This window comes from Phyllostomus hastatus, unplaced genomic scaffold, assembly GCF_019186645.2.
Source record: "Phyllostomus hastatus isolate PE091 unplaced genomic scaffold, TTU_PhHast_1.1 phas_contig_34, whole genome shotgun sequence".
Classification (NCBI taxonomy): domain Eukaryota; kingdom Metazoa; phylum Chordata; class Mammalia; order Chiroptera; family Phyllostomidae; genus Phyllostomus; species Phyllostomus hastatus.
The window spans coordinates 12,726,731-12,748,641 of record NW_025333857.1 but is presented as its reverse complement, the minus strand read 5'-3'; the positions used below and the strand labels follow the sequence as shown (position 1 = coordinate 12,748,641).

The following is a 21,911-nucleotide window of genomic DNA, read 5'->3' as shown; positions in this document are numbered from 1 at the left end:
TTGGGTGGCCCATAAGTTGGGTGGCGCAGAGTCTCTGGGGATCTCCAAGGCAGGTCAATCAGTGTTAGCCATGTTGATGGATACTCAGAGATGGCACCAGCTTATTGGCTCTGTGAGGGGAGGGTTTAGGAAAGGGACAACGGCCTCTGCTTGTCTTGATGGCAGACACTTCAGTTTCTCCTGATATACCACTACCTAGCTTCTACCCTAGTGCAGGAGCTCTGAGGTGAGTCCACATGTGGATTCTTTAAGTGAAACTGCTTGGGGCTTCAGAAGTTTCCACCACTGACTCAATCCCCACTGGTTTTTGCAGTCAATTGTTTTGGGGACTTATCTTTCTGGCACTGGAACTCTGAGCTGGGGGGTGCCTGCTGTGGGGCTGGGACTCCTCACTCCTGAGTTATCCTTCCAAATTTTTATCCACCACACATGTATATGGGACCCACCCATTCTGTGTCTGTGCCCCTCCTACCAATCTGGATGGATATGGTTTCTTTAATTCTGTAGTTGTCAGACTTCCATTCGACTCTATTTCTTAAGGTCCTGAGTGGTTTGTTCTGTATTTTAGTTGTGATTTTATGTAGTTGTGCAAGGAGGTAAGCTGCGTTCACCTATGCCATCATGTTGACTGGAAGTTCTGTGTAGCCATTTTAATATTAAAGATGGAAGAATATATGGAACATTTTTTGGCATATTATGCTTTATTATTTCAAAAAATACAACTGAAATGCAAAAAGGATTTTGCAAGCAGTATATGGAGGAAGTGCTGTGACTGATTGAACATGTCAAAAGTGGTTTGCAAATTTTCATGCTGGAGATTTCTGGCTGGACAATGCTCCGTGGTCAAATAGACCCAGTTGAAGTTCATAGTGATAAAATTGAAACATTGAGAACAATCAATGTTCTACCACACAGAAAATAGTTGACATACTCAAAATATCTAAATCATAATTATTAGTTAAAATGGAAATGTGTTTTTATTTTGCAGAAATAAACAAGTGGACTTTTTGGCCAACCTAATATATGCAAAAGTTTATTTAGAAAGTCACAGGTAGGTGAAGTGAGCTGTAGAAAAAATGGGTTCAGGAAACAAGTTACAAAGGCAAAAGAGGGGCCTTTGGAATTTAGGAGAAAGAAAGAAGCAAGGAAAACACACCTTAGATGGAAGGGGCAGGGGAGGGGAAAGGGGCTAGCATGTGCATGCTTCTCGGAAGAAGAGTCCACTGCGTACTAAGGGCGTTTAAGGGTCTTAATAGAATATTCACCAGCTTTCCAGGTATGTCTTTTCAGGTTTGTGGTCTCCACTGATTGGTTGGCACCAGGGCAGGGATTCATTAGTCATCACAGGTGGTCCTAAGGTCAGCCATGGTATCACTTGTCTGGTTTTGCTGCTTTGTTGAGCTTAGGCTGAAACACTACTGAAGCCTAGAGGTTAATGCTTAAGGGAGTGGTCGTGCAAGGGCTTGTACGGAGGTCCTATGAGGCTATTCCCCTGCCCTTTGTTCTTCCTTTAAGGGAGTCCACTACATAACTAATGACATGCCAGGAGAGGAAAAGTCAGGGGAGGGTCTGAACTGCATGACCAGCAATATGAAAGGTCATGGGATCTAAACCACATGACCAGTGATATGCTAAAGGAGAAAAGGTAACCCTGGGGGCGAGGTCCTTGTTTTCCCAGTTCTGTCCATTGCTAGGCACCTGGGCCTTTCCACCCTGGTGATCTGTACCTGGCCCATTGTCCTTGCTCTGCTCATGTCTGTTTAACTGCCTACCACATTGCACCTCTCCCAAGGCCACTCCCATCACTGTTGCATGATAGGAAAGTGATGACACCACAATGGAGCCCATGGCATAAAGATGCCTAATACCACTGAGTGGTATTAGATGTGGAAGGCCCACTCCTCCTGTGTACCCAAATAAGATACAGGTCAGGTAACAGCTGGGTTAGCATTCAGGTAAAAGCTCTGCCAAGAACTTGGATCTGTGGACCAAGAAGAACTAGAAGAGTTACTTTCTCCCTAGGTATATCAGTTAGCTATTGCCATGAAGAAGAAGGAGAAGGTAAAGAAAGAGAAGGAGAAGCATTTAAAAAAATAAAAACAGCTGCATTTAAAAAGAAAAAGACTCAGTGGCCTAAAATAACAGTTATTATTCTCATTTATTCTTACTGATCTTATTTAGTTCAGCTTATATAAGCTGGGTTTGGCTAGGGTAACTGGACCACTCTCCATGTTTTTCTCATCTTCCTCTGCGGATCATCAGGCCAGTCCAGGGATGTTCTTCTGTTGGCAATGGCAAAGGCACAAGAACACAAGCAAAAGCTCACAAGGTCTCTTGCCAGGGCATCTCCAACCTGTGGCCCACAGGCTGCATGAAGCCCAGGATGGCTATGAATGTGGCCCAACACAAAATTGTAAATTTACTTTAAACATTATGAGATTTTTGTGTGACTACTTGTTGCAATATATTTAATGTGTGGCCCAGGACAACTCTTCTTCCAGTGTGACCAAGAGACGCCAAAAGATTGGACACCCCTGGTAGACTCAGGTTTGGAGCTGGTACACCAGCACATCTCCCTCATTTCTTTTATCATAGTAAAATCCACACAACATAAAATTTACTATTTTACCATGTTGAAGTACACTGTTGAGTGCCACCAAATACATTCATATTATTGTACAACCATCATTATCCACATCTCCATAACTTTTTCATCATCCCAAACTGAAACTCTGTGCCCATTAAATAATAGTTCCCCACTGCCCCTTCGCCCAGCCCTGGCAATCACGAATCTGAATTTGACTACACTACGTACCTCATATAAGTGGAATCATACAATATTTGTCCTTTTATGTCTGGCTTCTTTCATATAGTGTTTTAAGTGTTCATCTATGTTGTCACATGTATCAGAATTTTGTTTATCCATCCACTGGTGATCATTTGGGTTGTTTTCATTTTTTGGCTATCATGAATATTGCTGCTATGAACATTGGTGTAAAAATACCTAGTCAGGTCTCTACTTTTAGTTCTTTTGGTACATCCAAAAGTGAAATTACTGAATTATATCATAGTCCCACATTTAATGTTTTGAGGCACTGTCATATTGTTTCCACAGTGGCTGCAGCATTTTACATTCCCACCAGCAATGATCAAGGGTTCTAACTTCTCCACATCTTTACAAAACTTTTTATTTTCTACTATTGGGGGTTTTTCTCTAATAACCATCCTGATTTCTATAACAATTACTGATGTCGAGCATCTTTTCATGTGCTTATTGGCCATTTGTATATCTTCAGAGAAATGACTATTCAAGTGAGACTACTTTTTGATTTGGTGGTTTGTGATTGTTGTTCTTGTAGGAATTCTTTGTATATTCTGGACATTAATCCCTTATCAGATCTATGATTTACAAACATTTTCTCCCATTCCATGGGTTGCCTTCTCAATCCACTGATAGTGTCCTTTGCACAAAAGCTTTCCATTTTTATGATCTCCAGTTTATCTCATCTTTCTTTTGTTGTCTGTGCTTTTAGCTTCATATCCAAGAAATCTTTGCTAAACCCAATACCATGAAGCTTTTCCCCTATGTTTTCTCCTAAGATTTTTATACTTTCAACTGTTAGGTTTAGATTTTTGATCCATTTTCAATTAATTTTTATATGTGGCATAAGACAAGGATTCAACATTTTTTTGCATGTGGAAATCCAGTTTTCTTAGCATCATTTGTTGAAAAGACTGCCCTTTCCCCATTGAATATTCTTGGCACCCATGTTGAAAGTCATTCGACCATATATGCAAGAGTTTATTTCTGGTATTTCTGTCTATCCCATTGGTCTAACTGTCTATCTTTATGCCAGTACCATACTCCTTTGATTACTGGGGCATTAAAAGTTGTAAAAAACTTTAAAAGTTGAAAGACCTTCAACTTTGTTCTTCTTGTTCCAGATTGTTTTGGCTATATGGGATGTCTTGAAACTCTATCTGAATTTTAAAAGGGATTTTTCTATTTCTGCGAAAGAATATCATTGGGATTTTGTTAGGCATTGTGTTAAACCTTTAGTTCACTTTGGGGACTATTGTCATCTAACAATATTAAATCTTACAGTCCATGAACATGAGATATCCTCCCATTTATTTGTTTTAATTGCTTTTAGCAATGTTTTGTAATTTTCAAAATAGCAAGTCTTTCACCCCTTAGTTTATTCTTAAGTATTATATTTTTTTATGCTATTATGAATAGAATTGTTTTCCTAATTCCCTTTTCAGATTGTTCATTTTAAGTGTAGCATCTAACTCATTTTATTGGCCAAAGTAGTTACATGGCCAATCCCAAGGTCAGGAAGGGGGTGGAGAAGCACTCTCCACACATCATGGGAGAGCACTGCAAAGTTGAATGACAAAGCGAGTTGATACAGGGAAGAGTGAAAAATTGGATCCTGTAGGACTACAGCCCACACTGAGCTTCCTACACAGATTTTAGCATTATTTCTCCAGGGCTCTTTTTCAAAGTTGTCTGTTCCAACCCCTTCAACCTACACAGTTACAATGAAAATATAAAAAAAGAAAGGGCAAAGGGATGAAAGGAGTAGGTAGATAAAGGACATAGGTAACAGGGTGCCAGGTAAATCTCTGGTGCCCAGCTGAACAAGTTAGTACTGTATTTTTGGGACTATAAGATGCACCGGACCATAAGGTAACCTAGGTTTTAGAGAAGGAAAATAGGAAAAAATTTTGAAACAAAAACTGTGGTAAAATATTTAATAACCTGTGACCCCACTCCACTGCTGTCCTGCCCCGCACAGTGAGCCAGGTAAGCTACATTTGGACTATAAGATGCACCCACCTTTTCCTCCCAAATTGGGGGTGTGTCTTATAGTCCAAAAACATATGGTAAGTATGGAGATAGGAACACAAAGCAAGGAATCCAAAGGCCTGTTCCTTGATCTTGTGAAGACCTCTTAACATCTCAGAGCCCCAGTTTCCTCTTCGTGAGGTAGATGATGTCTGAGGGCCTTTGCTCTCTTAACTCAGCATCCTCTACCAACTCTAACAGTGCTTCCCCAGAGTAGGAAACAGTCCAACACTGGAAAATCTCTTCTCTTTACAGATCCATGGGCACACACATCCATGCAGGTGGTCACTCATGTGTCTCATCAATATCATCATTTTCTGCTTTACATCGCAGTTTATTAGTGCACTTTTTTTTTATCATATCACTAGGTATTTCCTTGCAAAAGTAAAGATAGTCTTAACTATCCCAACTGTCCCCAGAACAACAGTCACCAAATGAGTTTTTTAACTAACCTGAAGAAAAGCCTCCAGTACTTTTAATTTTTAATGATTTCTCATGCATTTTAAACTTCCAAGTAAATTTTCAGTGGAAGCCAAGTTGCTGGGAACACAACAGCAAATTCAGCAAGTACCCTGAATTTAGAGGAAATGATTTTTCTTTCACAGCTGCAATCAGTTTATTTTAACAATTCTCTGCTACAAAGTCTTTAGTAGATACAATATCTCAGATAAATATTGGGAATTTTAATGCATCAAAATATGTTCAGTGACTGTGTGAATAAGTAACATCATCCATGTCCAGTGCAGGCTTGGTAAAAATTATCTGAAAGCCAAGGCTCTTGACTTATAGAGAAATGAGATGAGTATTTAAAATTATTTTCCTAGTCTCTGTTAAAAAATTTTGGCTTAAAAATCATTTAAAGAGTAAAATGAAGGCAGATATTAGACTTTTACCAATTAAAGTTTGATTCTTAACTATTACTACATAGTACATATTTTTCCAACTCACTGCTTTGGAGAAATGATTTCTTTCATTATATAATTACTGTAGGAAATAATTAACTCCAAAAATCCAGTAAGTGGGTATTAATTGCTTCATTTTTTAAGATAGTGCAGGAATATAGATAGAAATAGGCACTTTGTGTCCTCCAAGAATTTTTACTTAATTGAATGAATAATAGTCACCCTCCCAGAATCCCAGAGTATAAAAACATCTCCTGTTTGCTTGGGAATGCAAACATAGGGAAAATACCATGGGGAAGGCCACACTGTATGCACGGCCTCTAGAGCCACGTAGACACTAACACAGCTCCTCGGGGATGTATCCTTTTAGCTTTACCAATGGCTTAGCTCTCCTCTCCTCTCCTTCTAGGCTGCCCCATCAAAGGTCAGCCTACCCCCAATATTACCTGGTTCCATGATGGTCGGTCAGTTGCCACTGTCACAGGATTGTCACATCATATCTTGGCTGCTGGACAGATTCTCCAGGTTGCAAACCTAAGTGGCGAGTCTCAAGGAGAATTCAGCTGCCTTGCTCAGAATGAGGCAGGAGAGCTCATGCAGAAGGCCTCTCTTGTCATCCAAGGTAAGAAAACCTTTGGGCTTTGGGTGCTGGGCTTATTACTTAAGCAAGTGAGGCTTCCTAAAAATCTAATTCTCCAGCAGACCAAATGATTTCTGATCTCCAGTGGTTCCCAGAGCATGAAAACTGCAGCTGGACCATGTTTCCATACAAGGAGGCCCTTCAGAAGAGCCTCCAGGCCCCACCCCAGCAGAACCTGGAAAAGTCAGTGCTGCTTTCCTAATTGGGCCCTTCTGCTCATCATGTTGCTGCTGCTTGGGACCATGGAAACACCCCCATATACCAAAGTCCACTGTGTTTCCTTGATGCTGGTTTAACTGGTAAAGAACGCACACACACTCATGCATGCAAAGTAGCCTATTAAAAAATGCAAATTTTCTCTGTTCATTCAGTTCCAAAATAAGTCATAATTGTAACCCTTTGGTTTTTGCCTCCCGCCCTGGAGAGTCAGGGCTGGTGCCTGTACCTGCCCATCACCGGAAAGACTCTTCAACTGCAGCCACATGCCTAGTGCTTTCCAGGCCCCTTTCCTGCAGCCCCGTCAGAGAACAAACTGAGAAGCCTATGTGGTTGGTGCATTAAACCTCCAGGGGAGGAGGGAAGATGGCGGCTTTACTCTAGGCAGCGTTTTTCTCGGCTTCTGTGAAGAGGGGGGAAACTCGCAGATCGGTGGAGAAACAGAGCAAGTGGGCTAGGTTACCGAATCACTTTTGAAAGCAGGACATCAAAAATTATTGCACTCACTGGAAAACCAGACGGTAAGGAGTCTGATACAGGACAAAAGGGGCCCAGGGATCAGCGCAGGGTCTGGGGGTGCACAGACCCCAGGCCCGCCCGGTGCTCCGGGGTCTGCCCCAGGGCTCCCGGGAGAGGGAAGTTGCTGCTCCCTCCCTCCCCCGAATACGGGGGTGAGCAACTCCAGGGGAGAATGGGTTGCTAGAAGGAACAGATTGGCCAGTTGGACTGAGAAAAAATGGCCCAGGGAATATGAACACCCACCCAGAGACCAGGGAGAAGTGAGAGCCTCTAGCCGACAGGACCAGGGGCATCTCTAGCCCGGTGGAAGTGCAGATCGGTGGAGAGTAAGAGCCGGGACGTGCTGGGCTCGCGCCCCATAGGGAGGCCAGAATTGCGTGCTGCGATCCTGGGAGGGACATGGTGCTGGGTGTGTTCCTACAGTAGTGGCTCAGAAATTTCCAGCCAGCCCAACAGGGGAGATGGAAAAGGCACTAACACCCAGTCGGAGTGCGGTTCGGCAGGGAACACAGAGCTGGAAACGGCTGGGCTCGCGCACCATCATCGGGAAGACTGACTCTCGCGTGCCAGGGTGTTCGGGAGCGCCCAGGGTACCTGACAGACTTGCTGAGATCTGGCTGGGAGAGAGAAAAGCATTTCAAAGGCCCCTCAGCCAGCTGAAGCCTGAAAGATCAGAAAAACTGGTCTGGCCAATTAGAAACCAACAAGAGGTTTTTTTGTTTGTTTGTTTGTTTGGTTTTTTTTTTTTTGGTTTGTTTGGTTTTGTTTGGTTTCTCTGGCTGTTGTTGGTTAATTGATTTTATCTTGTGTTTTATGTGACTTTTTTTTTCAATTCTTATTATTTTTATCTCGCAATCCCTTATGTTTCTCTTCCATTCAACCTAATATTATTCTATCCACTCCAAATTTATCTCTCCTGCACTACATCTTCTGCTGTTCTTTCCTTTTTTTTTAATCTTGCAAGTTACTGTAAATTTGTATTATCTTTTTCTCACTGTTCCGACATTTTTTAGTTTAATAATATTTTGGTATTCTTTTTCTTTCTGTATAATCTTCTTTGCTTGGCTGGTTATACTGTCATTTGATAGGTTCCCCCTGGTGTCTCAGTCACAAGGTGTTGATAAGTTACTATCCTTCATCTGTGTTCCATTAATACACCTCTCAAGGTTCTATACTCTTTATTCTTGTTATCTAGACCCCATTGATTCTGCCACAAGACTGTCACTTTACTATTACTGCTAGTAAGACCTAGTCTATACAATTGTAAATGCTTCTCAATACCCCTACCTGATCTCAGCCCACTTTGCAATTTTCTGAACTATACTATTGTGGGGGTTGTCTCTACTCTTTTACTCACTACTCCTATATACTAATCTTTAGTCCAACCCTACCTTAGAAGCTGACCTCCCACAGCCTCACAGCTTTCTAGATCCAACTAACAATCCGCTCGGCCCCAATAAGAGTCTTACCTTCTTTCCATCCTTTCTAAAACGTGGATAGTGGGGTGGAGGATCACAGTTAACACTATAAGGAGCCAAAGGATAACCCATCTCTTCTCTACTGGCTGCTAAAGTAAATATCATAGTATACTGTCTTGCTGTTTTAAACCATTTTGCCTTACTCCTCCAACTGATCCCAAAAAAGAGTAGGGGGAAGCTGTGAACACAAGGATGCACGAAGGAGATTGCACCAGTGAAACACACAAATATTCTAACACAGAAGTTCACACCATAATTACAGGGAATCAGAACAGTTCAAATTAACAAACAAGAAGAAAGAAGAAGAAACCCATGAACAATGAGAAAACAAAAAAACAACCCCCAATTGAAGGGAAACAAGGAAGCCTCAGGAAAAATGCTAAATGAAATAGAGGCAACTCGACTATCAGATAGTGAGTTCAAAACAATGATTACCAGGAAGTTCACTGAACTCACAATGAGCTTTCAGAAATTAGAGGGAAACTACATCAATCTCACTGCAAACTATATAAACATGAAAAAGGAAATAGAAACTCTCAACAAAGGTCAAGAGGAAATGAAGAATGCAATTTCTGAACTGAAGAACACAGTAGAAGGAATGAAAAGCAGGATCGATGAAGCAGAAGATCGGATTAGCGAGCTGGAGGACAAAGTAGAAAACAGCATCCAGAAAGAGCAAGAAAAGGAAAAGAGGCTCAGAAAGAATGAAGAGGGATTAAGAGAAATGCAAGACAATATGAAACGTAATAATATCCGTATAATAGGGATACCAGAAGGAGAAGAAGAAGAGCAAGGGATCGAAAACCTAGTTGAACAAGTAATGAAGGAGAACTTCCCTAATTTGATGAGAGAAAAAAGTCACACAAATCCAGGAAACACAGAGAGTCCCAATCAAGAGGAACCCAAAGAGACCCACCCCAAGGCACATCATAATTAAAATGACAAAATTTCAAGACAAAGAGAGAACCTGAAAGGCAGCAAGGGAGAAAAAGGAAGAAACATACAAGGGAGCCCCAATAAGGCAAACAGTTGACTTCTCAATGGAAACGCTTCAAGCCAGAAGAGAATGGCAAGAAATACTCCAGGTAATGAAAACCAGAGGTCTGCAACCAAGGCTACTATATCCAGCAAGGCTCTCGATCAAGATAGAAGGCCAAATAAGAAGCTTCCCAGACAAAAGAAGTCTAAAAGAATACACCTCGACCAAACCAGCTCTGCAAGAGATTCTAAAAGGACTGCTTTAAGGAGGAGAGAAGAAAGAGAGAGACAGAGAGAGAGGAACACACGTACATAAAAGACAATGAATAAGTACCTATCAATAATAACCTTAAACGTAAATGGATTAAATGCTCCAATCAAAAGACATAGAATAGCTGATTGGATAAGAAAAAAATGACCCACATATCTGCTGTCTACAAGAGACCCACCTCAGGATAAAAGACCTACACAGGCTGAAAGTGAAGGGCTGGAAACAAATTTTCCAAGCAAATGGACAGGAAAAAAAAGCTGGGGTAGCAATACTCCTATCAGACAAAATAGACTTCCAAAAAAGGTCCATAAAGAGAGACCCAGAAGGTCACTTCATAATACTCAAGGGAAGAATCCATCAAGAAGACATAAATATTGTAAATATATATGCACCCAACATAGGAGCACCGAAATACATAAAGAAAATCTTAGAGGACTTCAAGAAAGATATGGACAGCAACACAATTATAGGGGGAGATTTTAACACCCCACTATCAAAAATGGACAGATCTTCTAAACAAAATATCAACAAAGATATTGTGGCATTGAACAATACCCTTGATGAAATGGACTTTACTGATATATACAGAGCCCTCCATCCAAAAGAAAGCTAAATATACATTCTTTTCAAATGTACACGGAACATTTTCAAAGATAGACCACATGATAGGACACAAAACAAGCCTCAAGAATTTCAAGAAAATTGAAATCATACCAAGCATTTTCTCAGACCACAAGGGACTGAAGCTAGAAACCAACCTGAAGGAAAAAAAACTGAAAACACTCAAAACCATAGAGATTAAATAGCATGCTATTAAACAATGAATGGGTCAAGAATGACATTAGGGAAGAAATCAAAAGGTTTCTGGAAACAAATGAAAACAAACTCACAACAACCCAAACTTATGGGACACAGCCAAGGCAGTCCTGAGAGGGAAGTTCATAGCGATACAGGCCCACCTAAAAAGGTTAGAAACATTCCAAACAAACAACCTAACCCTACGTCTACAAGAACTCGAGGAACAACAACAAAGGCAGCCCAGAACAAGCAGAAGGAAGGAAATAACCAAGATCAGAGCAGAATTAAATGACATAGAGACTAAAAGCACAATTCTAAGGATCAATGAATCCAAGAGCTGGTTCTTTGAAAAGATAAACAAAATCGACAAGCCTTTAAGCAGATTCATCAAGAAAAAAAGAGAGAAGACCCAAATAAACACAATCAGAAATGAAAGAGAGATTATAACAGATACCACAGAAATACAAAGGATTGTAAGAAATTACTACAAAGAGCTGTATGCCAAGAAATTTGAAGACCTAGATGAAATGGACAACTTTCTAGAAAAATATAATCTTCCAAAACTCAATGAAAAAAGAAGCAGAAAGTCTGAACAGACCAATAACAACAAAAGAAATTGAAGCAGTAATCAAAAAAACTCCCAACACACAAAAGCCCGGGACCAGATGGTTTCACAGGAGAATTCTACAAAGCATTTAAGGAAGAGCTAACCCCTATCCTTCACAGACTATTCCAAAAAAATCCAAAAAGATGGGAGTCTCCCAAACTCTTTTTATGAGGCCAACATCATCCTAATTCCAAAACCAAATAAAGACACAACAAAGAAAGAAAACTTCAGGCCAATATCACTGATGAACATTGATGCTAAAATCCTCAACAAAATACTGGCAAACCGCATCCAACAGTACATTAAAAAGATTATACACCATGACCAAGTGGGATTCATTCCAGGGATGCAAGGATGGTTCAATATTCGCAAGTCAGTAAATGTAATACATCACATAAACAAAAGCAAAGACAAAAACCACATGATCATATCAATTGATGCAGAAAAAGCATTTGATAAGGTACAGCACCCATTTATGATAAAAACACTCAGCAAAGTGGGAATAGAGGGGGCATTCCTCAACATAATAAAGGCCATATATGAGAGACCTTCAGCCAACATCATTCTCAATGGGCAAAAATTAAAACCTTTTCCATTAAGATCAGGAACAAGACAAGGCTGTCCACTTTCACCACTTCTATTCAATATAGTACTGGAAGTTTTAGCCACAGCAATCAGACAAGAAAAAAGAAATAAAAGGCATCCAAATCGAAAAGGAGGAAACAAAACTGTCACTGTTTGCAGATGACATGATAGTATACATAGAAAATCCTATTGACTCTACTAAAAAAAACTGCTTGACCTAATAAATGAATTTGGCAAAACAGCGGGATACAAAGTCAATATCCAGAAATCAAAGGCATTTCTGTACACCAACAATGAAACAGCAGAAGCAGAGATCAAGGAAAAAAATCCCATTTGAAATAGCAAAAAGAAAAAATAAAATATCTAGGAATAAACCTAACCAAAGAGGTAAAAGACCTGTATTCAGAAAACTACACAACACTGAAGAAAGAAATCAAGGAAGACACAAACAAATGCAAACATATACCGTGTTCATGGATTGGAAGAATTAACATCATCAAAATGTCCATACTCCCCAAAGCAATTTACACATTCAATGCAGTTCCTATTAAAGTACCAATGGCATATTTCACAGACATAGAACAAACACTTCAAAAATTTATATGGAATTATAAGTGATGCCGAATAGCTGCTGCAATTTTGAGAAAGAAGAGTAAAGTAGGAGGGATCACAATACCCGACACTAAACTATACTACAAGGCTACTGTAATCAAAACAGCCTGGTACTGGCATAAAAACAGGCACATGGACCAATGGAACAGAACAGAGAGCCCAGAAATAAGCCCAAGTCTCTATGGTCAATTAATATTTGACAAAGGAGGCAGCAACATAAAATGGAATAAAAATAGCCTCTTCAACAAATGGTGTTGGGAGAACTGGACAGCCACGTGCAAAAAAATGAAACTTGAGCACCAACTTACTCCATATACAAAAATAAATTCAAGGTGGATAAAAGACTTAAATATAAAACATGACACCATTAAAGTCCTAGAGGAGAACGTAGGTAGGAAAACCTCAGATATTTCATGAAGAAACTTTTTTACTGACGTGTCCCCTAGAGCAAGGGACATAAAGGAAAGAATAAACAAATGGGACCTCATCAAAATTAAAAGCTTCTGCACAGCTAAAGAAAACAGTAGCAAAATAAAAAGAGAACCAACTGAATGGGAAAACATATTTGCCAATGATACCTCAGACAAGGGTTTAATCTCCAAAATATATAAAGAACTTACAAGACTGCACTCTAAGAAGACAAGGAATCCAATTACAAAGTGGGCAAAGGACTTGAACAGACACTTCTCCAAGGAGGACATACAGAAAATCCAAAGACACATGAAACGATGTTCAATATCGCTAGCTATCAGAGAGATGCAAATTAAAACCAGTATGAGATACCACTTCACACCAGACAGAATGGCCATCATAAACAAAACAACAAACAACAAGTGTTGGAGAGGTTGTGGAGAAAAGGGGACCCTAGTGCACTGTTGGTGGGACTGCAGACTGGTACAACCACTATGGAAAGCAGTATGGAACTTCCTCAGAAAACTAAAAATGGATCTGCCTTTTGACCCTGCAATTCCACTGCTGGGACTCTATCCTAAGAATACTAAAACACCAATTCAAAAGAACCTATGCATCCCAATGTTCATAGCAGCACAATTTACAATAGCTAGATGCTGGAAGCAACCAAGATGCCCATCAGTAAATGAATGGATCAAAAAACTATGGTACATTTACACAACGGAATTCTATGCAGCAGAAAGAAAGAAGGAGCTCCTACCCTTTGCAACAGCGTGGATGGAGCTGGAAAACATTATGCTAAGCGAAACAAGCCAGGCAGTGAAAGACAAATACCATATGATCTCACCTTTAACAGGAACCTAAATAACAAAACAAAGAAACAGGCAAAATATAACTAAAGACACTGAAATAGAGGACAGGCAGATGGTGACCGGAGGGGAGAGAAGAGGGAATTTAAGGGGACAGTGGGAAGGTTTCACAGGAACAAACTTAAAGGACACATGGTCATAAACTAAGGGGACGGTGGTAATGGGAGGGCAGTGGGGAGGGTGGGAGGGGGGACTGGACTGGGAGTAAAAAGGAGAAAATTTTATTTGAACAATGATTAAAAAAATAATAATAAAAAAAAGGGAGGAAAGGACACACCACTTTAAAAAAAAAAGAAATTCAAATATATTAACAATGGATTCATTTTACTGTTAAAATAAGAAAACTGATTCTGTTATCACCAATTGACACAGGTAAAATCCAGATCCCAGTATCTAAGTATGTTAACACTTTTAAAAATAAAAACTATTTAAAGCCCCCCCACACAAAAAAAACCCTCCAGGGAAACCAGCAGTTTGGAAAGCCCTTCGCCAGGGCCTGTCATTTGCTGCACCAAGAAAGTTAAGAATAAACTCAAAACAGTGGTAAAAGAGCCAAAATTGGCCTTGTTATGGAAACTAAGTAAAGCTTTTGGGCTTTCCACAAGCCTATTGTACCTGTGGCCTATGGGTGCCACTTCAAGGAAAGCAAAATTCTACTTTGTATCCTAAATGGAGGATTCTGTGGGGAGGGACTGCCTTTTGCGCCAATATAGCCCATGAAAAGGGCAACCTCTGAAAAATGGTGTTTTTCGCTTAAACATCCTTCCCTGCCATTTGGCTTTCCAAACAGGAAAGTAACTATTCCACTTTCTTGCCAGCCAGCCATTCTCTGCTGAAAACCAGAGCCTATCTGCAAGATTTGTAACATACAACTTTGGAAATAGGCACTTATGGTTTATCGACCCACAGTTATTTTAACAGCTTTCCCACCGATGAGTCCCAGACCCCCAGATAGAAAATCCAGAGAAATTGCCTTACTTCCTGACATCAGTGTCTCATGTAATTGAGTCCTCTCTGGATAGACTGGCTTTTTTTTTTTTTTACTTTTCTTTTTAATCCTCACCTGAGGATATGTTTTTATTGATTTGAGAGAGAGAGAGAGAGAGAGAAACATCAATCAGTTGCCTCCCTTACACACTCTGGCCAGGGATCAAACCCATAACTTAGGCATGTGCCTTGACCAGGAATCAAACCCACAACTTTTTTGTGTATGGGATGATGCTCCAACCAACTGAGCCATTCAGCCAGAGCTAGGCCGGTTTTTTATAACCTCTACAAAGTCTAACTTGAATCTACACCTTTAAATATGATCGTTAAGTATCCCTGATATTTTTATACCTCTTTGTTGGGGAAAAAAGTCACTTTTTGGTGAGCCAGTCTGAAGGAAAAAAAAGAAGCACTTTAGAAAGTATGCTTAAAACTAATAATAGCTATAGCCTCTGGTTAAGTACTCTCTGTGCCAGGCACTGGGTTAGGCTCTTTACCTTCATTATACCCAGGCCTCACAATAACTTGTTGGTGTAAGGGCTATCATGCTCATCTTATAGAAGAGCCAACTGGGGGTTCTGGAGGCCACATAACTTGCCTAGATAAGCTGGGAATAGAGCCCACTGAGGGGCAGAGGCTCATTTATAACACCACCCACCTCCTCCCCAACTGCTCAGCTCAGAAAAAATATACAGCATGAGCAATAATACTCTCCACTTTTCACCTCTGATCCTCCTTCTGTGACAGATTACTGGTGGTCTCTGGACAGACTGGCAACATGCTCAGCCTCCTGTGGTAACAGGGGCGTTCAGCAGCCCCGCCTGAGGTGTCTCCTGAACAGCACAGAGGTTAGCCCTGCTCACTGTGCAGGGAAAGTTCGCCCTGCTATGAATCCCATCCCCTGCAACCGGAGAGACTGCCCTTCTCGGTGAGTGTGGCAGAGGCTGTCTTAGGCCTCCCCAATCCCCTGTAAGTACCCTCACTTTTAGCCAAGTTGGTGATCAGCCCTTCTTTGACCAGCACTACGCAGGATGAGACTTCAAGTGCAGAGGAGAGGGCATGCCCCCAAGGAGCTGTTCTTTCCCACAGGCACAGGTTTGTCAGGACTCTCCACCATGCAGAAAACATCCCTCAGAATGAGCCTCCTCCCTCAGCCCTGTTGTTTCCCCAACTCTCAGCAAGTTAAGGGCTTTCCCAGCATCCCAAGTGCCTGAAAGGCTCTGTTCAGGGAGCAGGAACATCCCAGGTGCTGGCAGGAGATAGCCCCCATCCTGCAAAGAAACGGTCTGTAGAAGAAGAAATGTATTTGCAGTTGAAGTGCTAAGGGGATGGGGTTTATTGGCCTCTACCCCAACCCTTCCCCTTTCTTCTAACTTAAAATACCTGTGCTAATCAGTACTTCAGTTTAGTTAAAGAAATCTTATCCTCCTCTTTTCTACAAAGGGTAGCATCCTGCTAAAGTTGAAATAAGTCTTCATTTCCTGTAGTTGCCTCAATGCTGCATATATACTCCCTGCATTTGGATACCTTATAGAACCCAGATGACACCCAGTCTCTGTTTCTCATGCCTTCTTCCAGCTCTGAGAAGCTGAGTCTCACTGAGCATGCCCACCACAGTCTTTAGTCAATAGCTAAAGTGATAATGGATAGGCTTAGAGTTGGCATCAGCATAGTGCTCTGAGCTTGGGGGCGACTTGGCTGGTCCCTGAAATGCCCCTTCACTACCCTATCTGTAGGACTTTCACACACCACTTGGGCAACTGCTTTGTGTTTTGCCAACTGAGTCATAAGGAGCAGCTGAAACCAGGAGAGACTCAATGAAATATGAAACACACTCATTAATATCAGCAGTTTGACTTGCTGACGGGAAGGTTTCCACAGGAATGATTAATGTCCTTTTATACCCTTCCTGAACTGTAACATAGCCCGTACCTCTCCTCTCTCAAACCCCTCACCCCAGCTCCTGAAAAATTGCTGAAATGTATATTTGGAAATAAAAGTTGATTGAAATGCAGGCCTGACATTCACCAGGGATATGAGAGACTGGAAGACTGCCCTTGCCAAGCTGTGTGAAATAAAGAAGAGGTCTTGGAGATGCCAGGGACTTTTTGATTTGCTGGGGTGATGGTCAGAATCAATCAGCCTCATTTACTTCTGCAAATGAAATAATGGCTGTGTCTGCTTGAGTTTCAGCGCCCCTAGGAGCTTTCAAACACCTCCTGCCTGCTTCCTAAGTGGTTCTGCTGCTGTGGGTTGGAATTCTCCATGCAGTCCTCTGTCAGGGCAAACAGAGCAGGGAAGTCCCACCAAACTAAACAAGCCACAGATCCAGATGCAGCAGGAATTTGCTCCACCCCTGCTACCTGCCTCTCCTGAGAACCAGATGTGGCACTCCTGGACTAGGAAGGAGCCACAGGTTCACCTTTGACTGGCTTCCATGCCTTGGGCACTTTGGCAGCCTCCTTTGCTGCCGAAAAGCATGGCCCTGGTCATCTTTTTGAATAACTGTGGGCAGTTCTGTTTTGACCCAGATAGGACCATTCCATTTATCAATGTTTTTTCTCAGGCAATAAAACCAGTGAATGATGTTTTTCCCCCAGATTGTGTGAAATGGCTGGAAAGCACTGTCTTTTCCCACTATTTTCCCCAAGCTGTCCCTCTTCCCCTCCTCTTTGAGAATTATCCCAAGGTATAAACATGCCAAGAGAACCCCTATGTTTGTATATGAACCAAGGATTTCAGAGTTTCCTAGCTGACACCTTAGATCTCTGAGGAAAGCCATTTGTCACTATCTTGGTCAGTGTCATTTCCAAGGATCCGGTCTGGTTAGATCTTAGTGTTCTGAGAACTACTTCTACTGTCAGACCTCTAAGAGGTATAAGACCTATGGCCTGTGACTCACAGACGTGGGAAGTAGTTCCAGAAAGCTGGAAAAGACTTGGCCTGTGCCTGAGGAATTAAACAAAATCAAATGATACATGGGTTAAGGAGATATAGAAAGTACAATGAGTACTAGCAGACAAAATGTTGGCTTAAGTGAGACACAGATTGCCTCCTAGGTCAGGAGGTGACACAGAGTTGGCCTGGACTTCCCTAGGAAATTGCCTCTCCTCTGCCACACACTTGGGTGCCATTAGCAAGTACCACCACAGTGCAATGTATCTAGCTCTAGGCTGTTTCCCCTACAGTGTTCCATCTGCAAGCTCACAGCTTTGGGGGCCAGGGTCAAGGTGAAGCAACTGATCTTCAGGACACTCTTTCACAATGTAGTTCATTTTTAGTTCATTTCCAAAGGGTATTTGTTTCCTGTGACTGCTATAACAAATGTCCACAAACATGGTGTCTTAAAACAACAGAAATTTCTTCTCTCGCTGTTTTGAAGCCCAGAAGTTCAGAATAAAGGTGTGGTCAGGGTTGCACCCCCTCTAAAGGCTCTGGGGAGAATCTGTTCTGTGGCCCTTGCAGCTTCAGATGCCTCTGGTCCTCCCTTGGCTTGTAACCACGTCACTCCATCCTCTGCCTCTGTGGTCACACTGTCTCCTCTTCTTTGGTGTGGAATCACCCTCTGCCTTTCCCTCATAAGGATACTTGTGATGACATTTAAGACCTATCCAGATAATGTAGAATGATCTCATCTCAAAATCCCTAATTATGTCTGCAGTGATCTTTTATCCAAATAAAGTAACATACACAGGTTCCAGGGATTTGACATAGGTTTATTTTGGGGATGGGGGTGGGGGGCATTTTCACCCTATCACTCCAAGTATACACTGTAAAAAGGGCCATGGCCCCCAAATTAGCAGTTGTGTGGTGGGCACAGTACAATAGGTGGGACTCTTGTTCTGAGAGCACTCAGCATCATTCCTTTCCCCAAGGCTGCCCCTTCATAGCTGCTCTGACTTCTCTCCACAGGTGGATGGTGACTTCCTGGTCCGCCTGTACCCGGAGCTGTGGGGGAGGCATCCAGACCCGTCGGGTGACCTGCCAGAAGCTGAAAGCCTCTGGGATCTCCACTCCTGTGTCCAATGACATGTGCACACAGCTTGCCAAACGGCCGGTGGACACCCAGGCCTGTAACCAACAGCTCTGTGTGGAGTGGGCCTTCTCCAGCTGGGGCCAGGTGAGAGGATTTTCTTTGGAAGGTAAACCTAAAGGTGCTGACCCTGCCAAACTAGGAGGTGCCTCGTATGTGATCTACCCTAGAAAATGTTCCATGTGCACTGAGAAAAATGTGTAGTCTGCACTTTGGGGATGAAATGCTCTATAAATATCTATTAAGTCAAACTGGTCTAATGTGACATTTTACAGCCTTATTTTCTTATTAACTTTCTGTTTGATCTATCCATTAAAGTAGAATAGTAAAGTCCCCAACTATCTTGTACTACTGTTAATTTCTGCCTTTATGTCCATTAACATTTGCTTTATATAGTTGGGTGCTCCTGTGTCAGCTGTGTAGATATTTGCGATTATTACATCCTCTTCTTGAATTGACCCCTTTAAACTTGAGTTAATTCATCTTTGTTTCATTTTATGTCCTTTGTTCTAAAGTCTATTTTGTCTGATATGAGTTGTATCACAGGAGCCCCAAATTAGGGAGCTGCGTAAGTGTTCATGATACTCTGGAAAAAAACAAAACAAAACCTGGTGGACTAGCCAGTGTGAACAAGCTATTTATTACTCACATTACAGGAGAGTGTCCTGACGGTGGCAGGTCAGTGAGAGAGAAGCTGCCCCTCCTCCAGTGTGAGGTTCTTTATAAGGGGTCACAGATAAAGGAAGCATGTGTATTATGCATGACTCTAAACTACATTACCTCAGTGTGTATATGCAGAAAAAAAGGTCAAGAAGCAGTCACAGGACCAGAAGCTTCTCCCAAAAGGAGATAAGGTGGGAGTTATAATCCATTCCCAAAACAATACACAGGGGTCCCTCTTGCCAGGGTCCCCCTAGCCAGCCCTCATCACAGGTGGTGGAAGCGGCCATGTCTTGAGCTACCCCACATGAGGACTGCTACCCCAGCTTTCTTTTCACTTCTATTTGCACAGAATATCTTTTCCCGTCCTTTTACTTTTAGCCTATGTGTGTCTTTCTATCTAAAGCAGGAATGTCCAAACTTTTGGCACTTCTGGGACACACTGGAAGAATAGTCTTGGGCCACACATTAAATACACAAACAGTAATGGAAACAAAAAAAAATCCTATAATGTTTTAAGAAAATTTACGATTTTGTGTTGGGCCACACTCATAGCCATCTTGGGCCACATGCAGCCTGTGGACTGCAGGTTGGATTCTAGAGTGAGTCTCTTGTAGGCAACATGTGTACAGGTCATTTTTTTCTATCCATTCTGCCACCCTATGTCCTTCAATTGGATCATTTAGTCCATTTACAATTAAAGTAATTATTGATAGGTATGTGCTTATTGCCATTTGTTAATTATGTTTTCATGGTTTTTCTCTGTTCCTTACATCTGCTCTTGATTTCTTTCCTTTGAATTTGTGGGTTTTCTTTAGGATTTTGATTTACTTTCATTCTTTCACCTCTTGTGTATTTTTTGGTTTTGGTTTATGGTTACCATGAGGTTTATATATACATCCATCCATACCTATAGCTGTCTATTTTAAGCTGATAGGCACTGAAGTTCAACTGCATTCTTAAAGTACTACATTTTTGCACCTCCTCCATTCTTTATTTTTGACATCATGTTTAAGTCTTTTTGTTTTGTGTATCCCCTAATTATTTATTGTATTTATAGTTAATTCTGCTACTGTTATCTTTTAACCTTCATATTAGCTCCTTAAGTGGTTGATTCACTGTGTTTATTGTGTATTTGCCTTTAACAGTGAGATGTTTTTTCCTTTTCTGTATTATTTCTGATTACGGCATTTTCTACCTAAAAAGACTGTTTAGCATTTCTTATCAGGCTGGTTTAGCGGTTGTGAACTCCTTTAGTTTTTCCATGTCTGGGAAACTTTTTATCTTTCCTTCAATTCTGAATGAACACCTTGCCAGATATAGTATTCTAGACTGTCAAGTCCTTTCTTTCAACACTTTACAGGCCAGAAGAGACTGGCAGGAAATATTTAAAGTTGCTTCTGAAAAATCAGCTGATAGCCTTATAGGTTATCCCTTGTATGTGATGTTTCATTCTTGCTGCTTTTAAGATAGATAGTCTCTTTAACTTTTGCCATTTTAGTTAAAATGCCATTTTACTGTGTCTTGGTGTGGGTCTCTTTGGGTTCACCTTGTTTGGAACTCTCTGTGCTTCCTGGACCAAGATGTCTGTTCACTTCCCCAAAATAGGAAAGTTTTTCAGCCATTATTTCCTCAAATATTCCTTGTGCCCCTTTCTCTCTCTCTTTTCCTTCTGGATTCCTACCATATGAATGTTAGGGCACTTAATGTCATCCCAGAGATCTTTTATACTATCCTCATTATTAAATTGTTTTTATTTTTCTTTTCTGATTGGGTGATAACAACTATTCTGTCTTCTAACACAATCTGTTGTCAGTTCCTTTTAATGTATTCTTCATTTCAGTTTTTGTATTCTTCATCTCTGATTGGTTCTTGTTTGCATTTTCTATTTCTTTGTTGAAGTATTCTCTGAGTTACTCTATTCTACTCTCAAGTTTGTTGAGCATCCTTATGACTGTTTTTCTTTGAATTGTTTATCAAGCAAATTAGTTATCTTTGGTTCATTAGGGAGTTTCTCTGGGTTGCTTTTTTTTCTAAGTTCCTGCATTTCAGAATATTCTTGTCTCCCCATTTTGTTTGACTTTCCGTATTTGTTTCAATGAGTTGCATGGAATAGCTATGTCTCCCAGTCTTGAAAAAGTAGTTTCTGTGTAGATGTGTGTCAAACAGTTTTGGCAAGCCACCTGTAGTCAGGGAAGGTGTACAAGGTGCCGGGTGTGTCCTCTGGCCCGAAAGAGTAGGTTCCAGGAAGCCTAGTATGTGCATGCTCCCTTTCCTTCTAATCTGGGTGGGGTTGCCTGGTGTAGATGGGGCTGCATAATGCATGCTTAGTGTGCCCTGTTGCTTTAATTATCTGTTGCCAGAGCAGGGTCTGGGCAGGGTTGCTCTGCATGCTTGCCTCTCATTGACCTACTACCTTCACCCTTTATCTGGGTGGAATAGCATGTGTATGCACACAGCTATATTTTGCTAGTTCTACACTCTCTCACAGCA

At 41.3% G+C, this 21,911-nt stretch overlaps 1 protein-coding gene across 2 annotated transcripts in view; it reads left to right on the top strand.

The window, feature by feature from the left end:
- Window positions 1-21,911, top strand: part of ADAMTSL1 (ADAMTS like 1) — a 924,426-nt gene that overhangs the window by 885,738 nt on the left and 16,777 nt on the right. For both annotated transcript variants that reach the window (XM_045840784.1, XM_045840785.1), the window contains 3 exons: window positions 6,164-6,376; window positions 15,473-15,653; window positions 18,638-18,845. In XM_045840784.1, coding sequence (XP_045696740.1) covers window positions 6,164-6,376; window positions 15,473-15,653; window positions 18,638-18,845 — 602 coding nt within the window. The remainder of the gene's footprint in view (window positions 1-6,163; window positions 6,377-15,472; window positions 15,654-18,637; window positions 18,846-21,911) is intronic.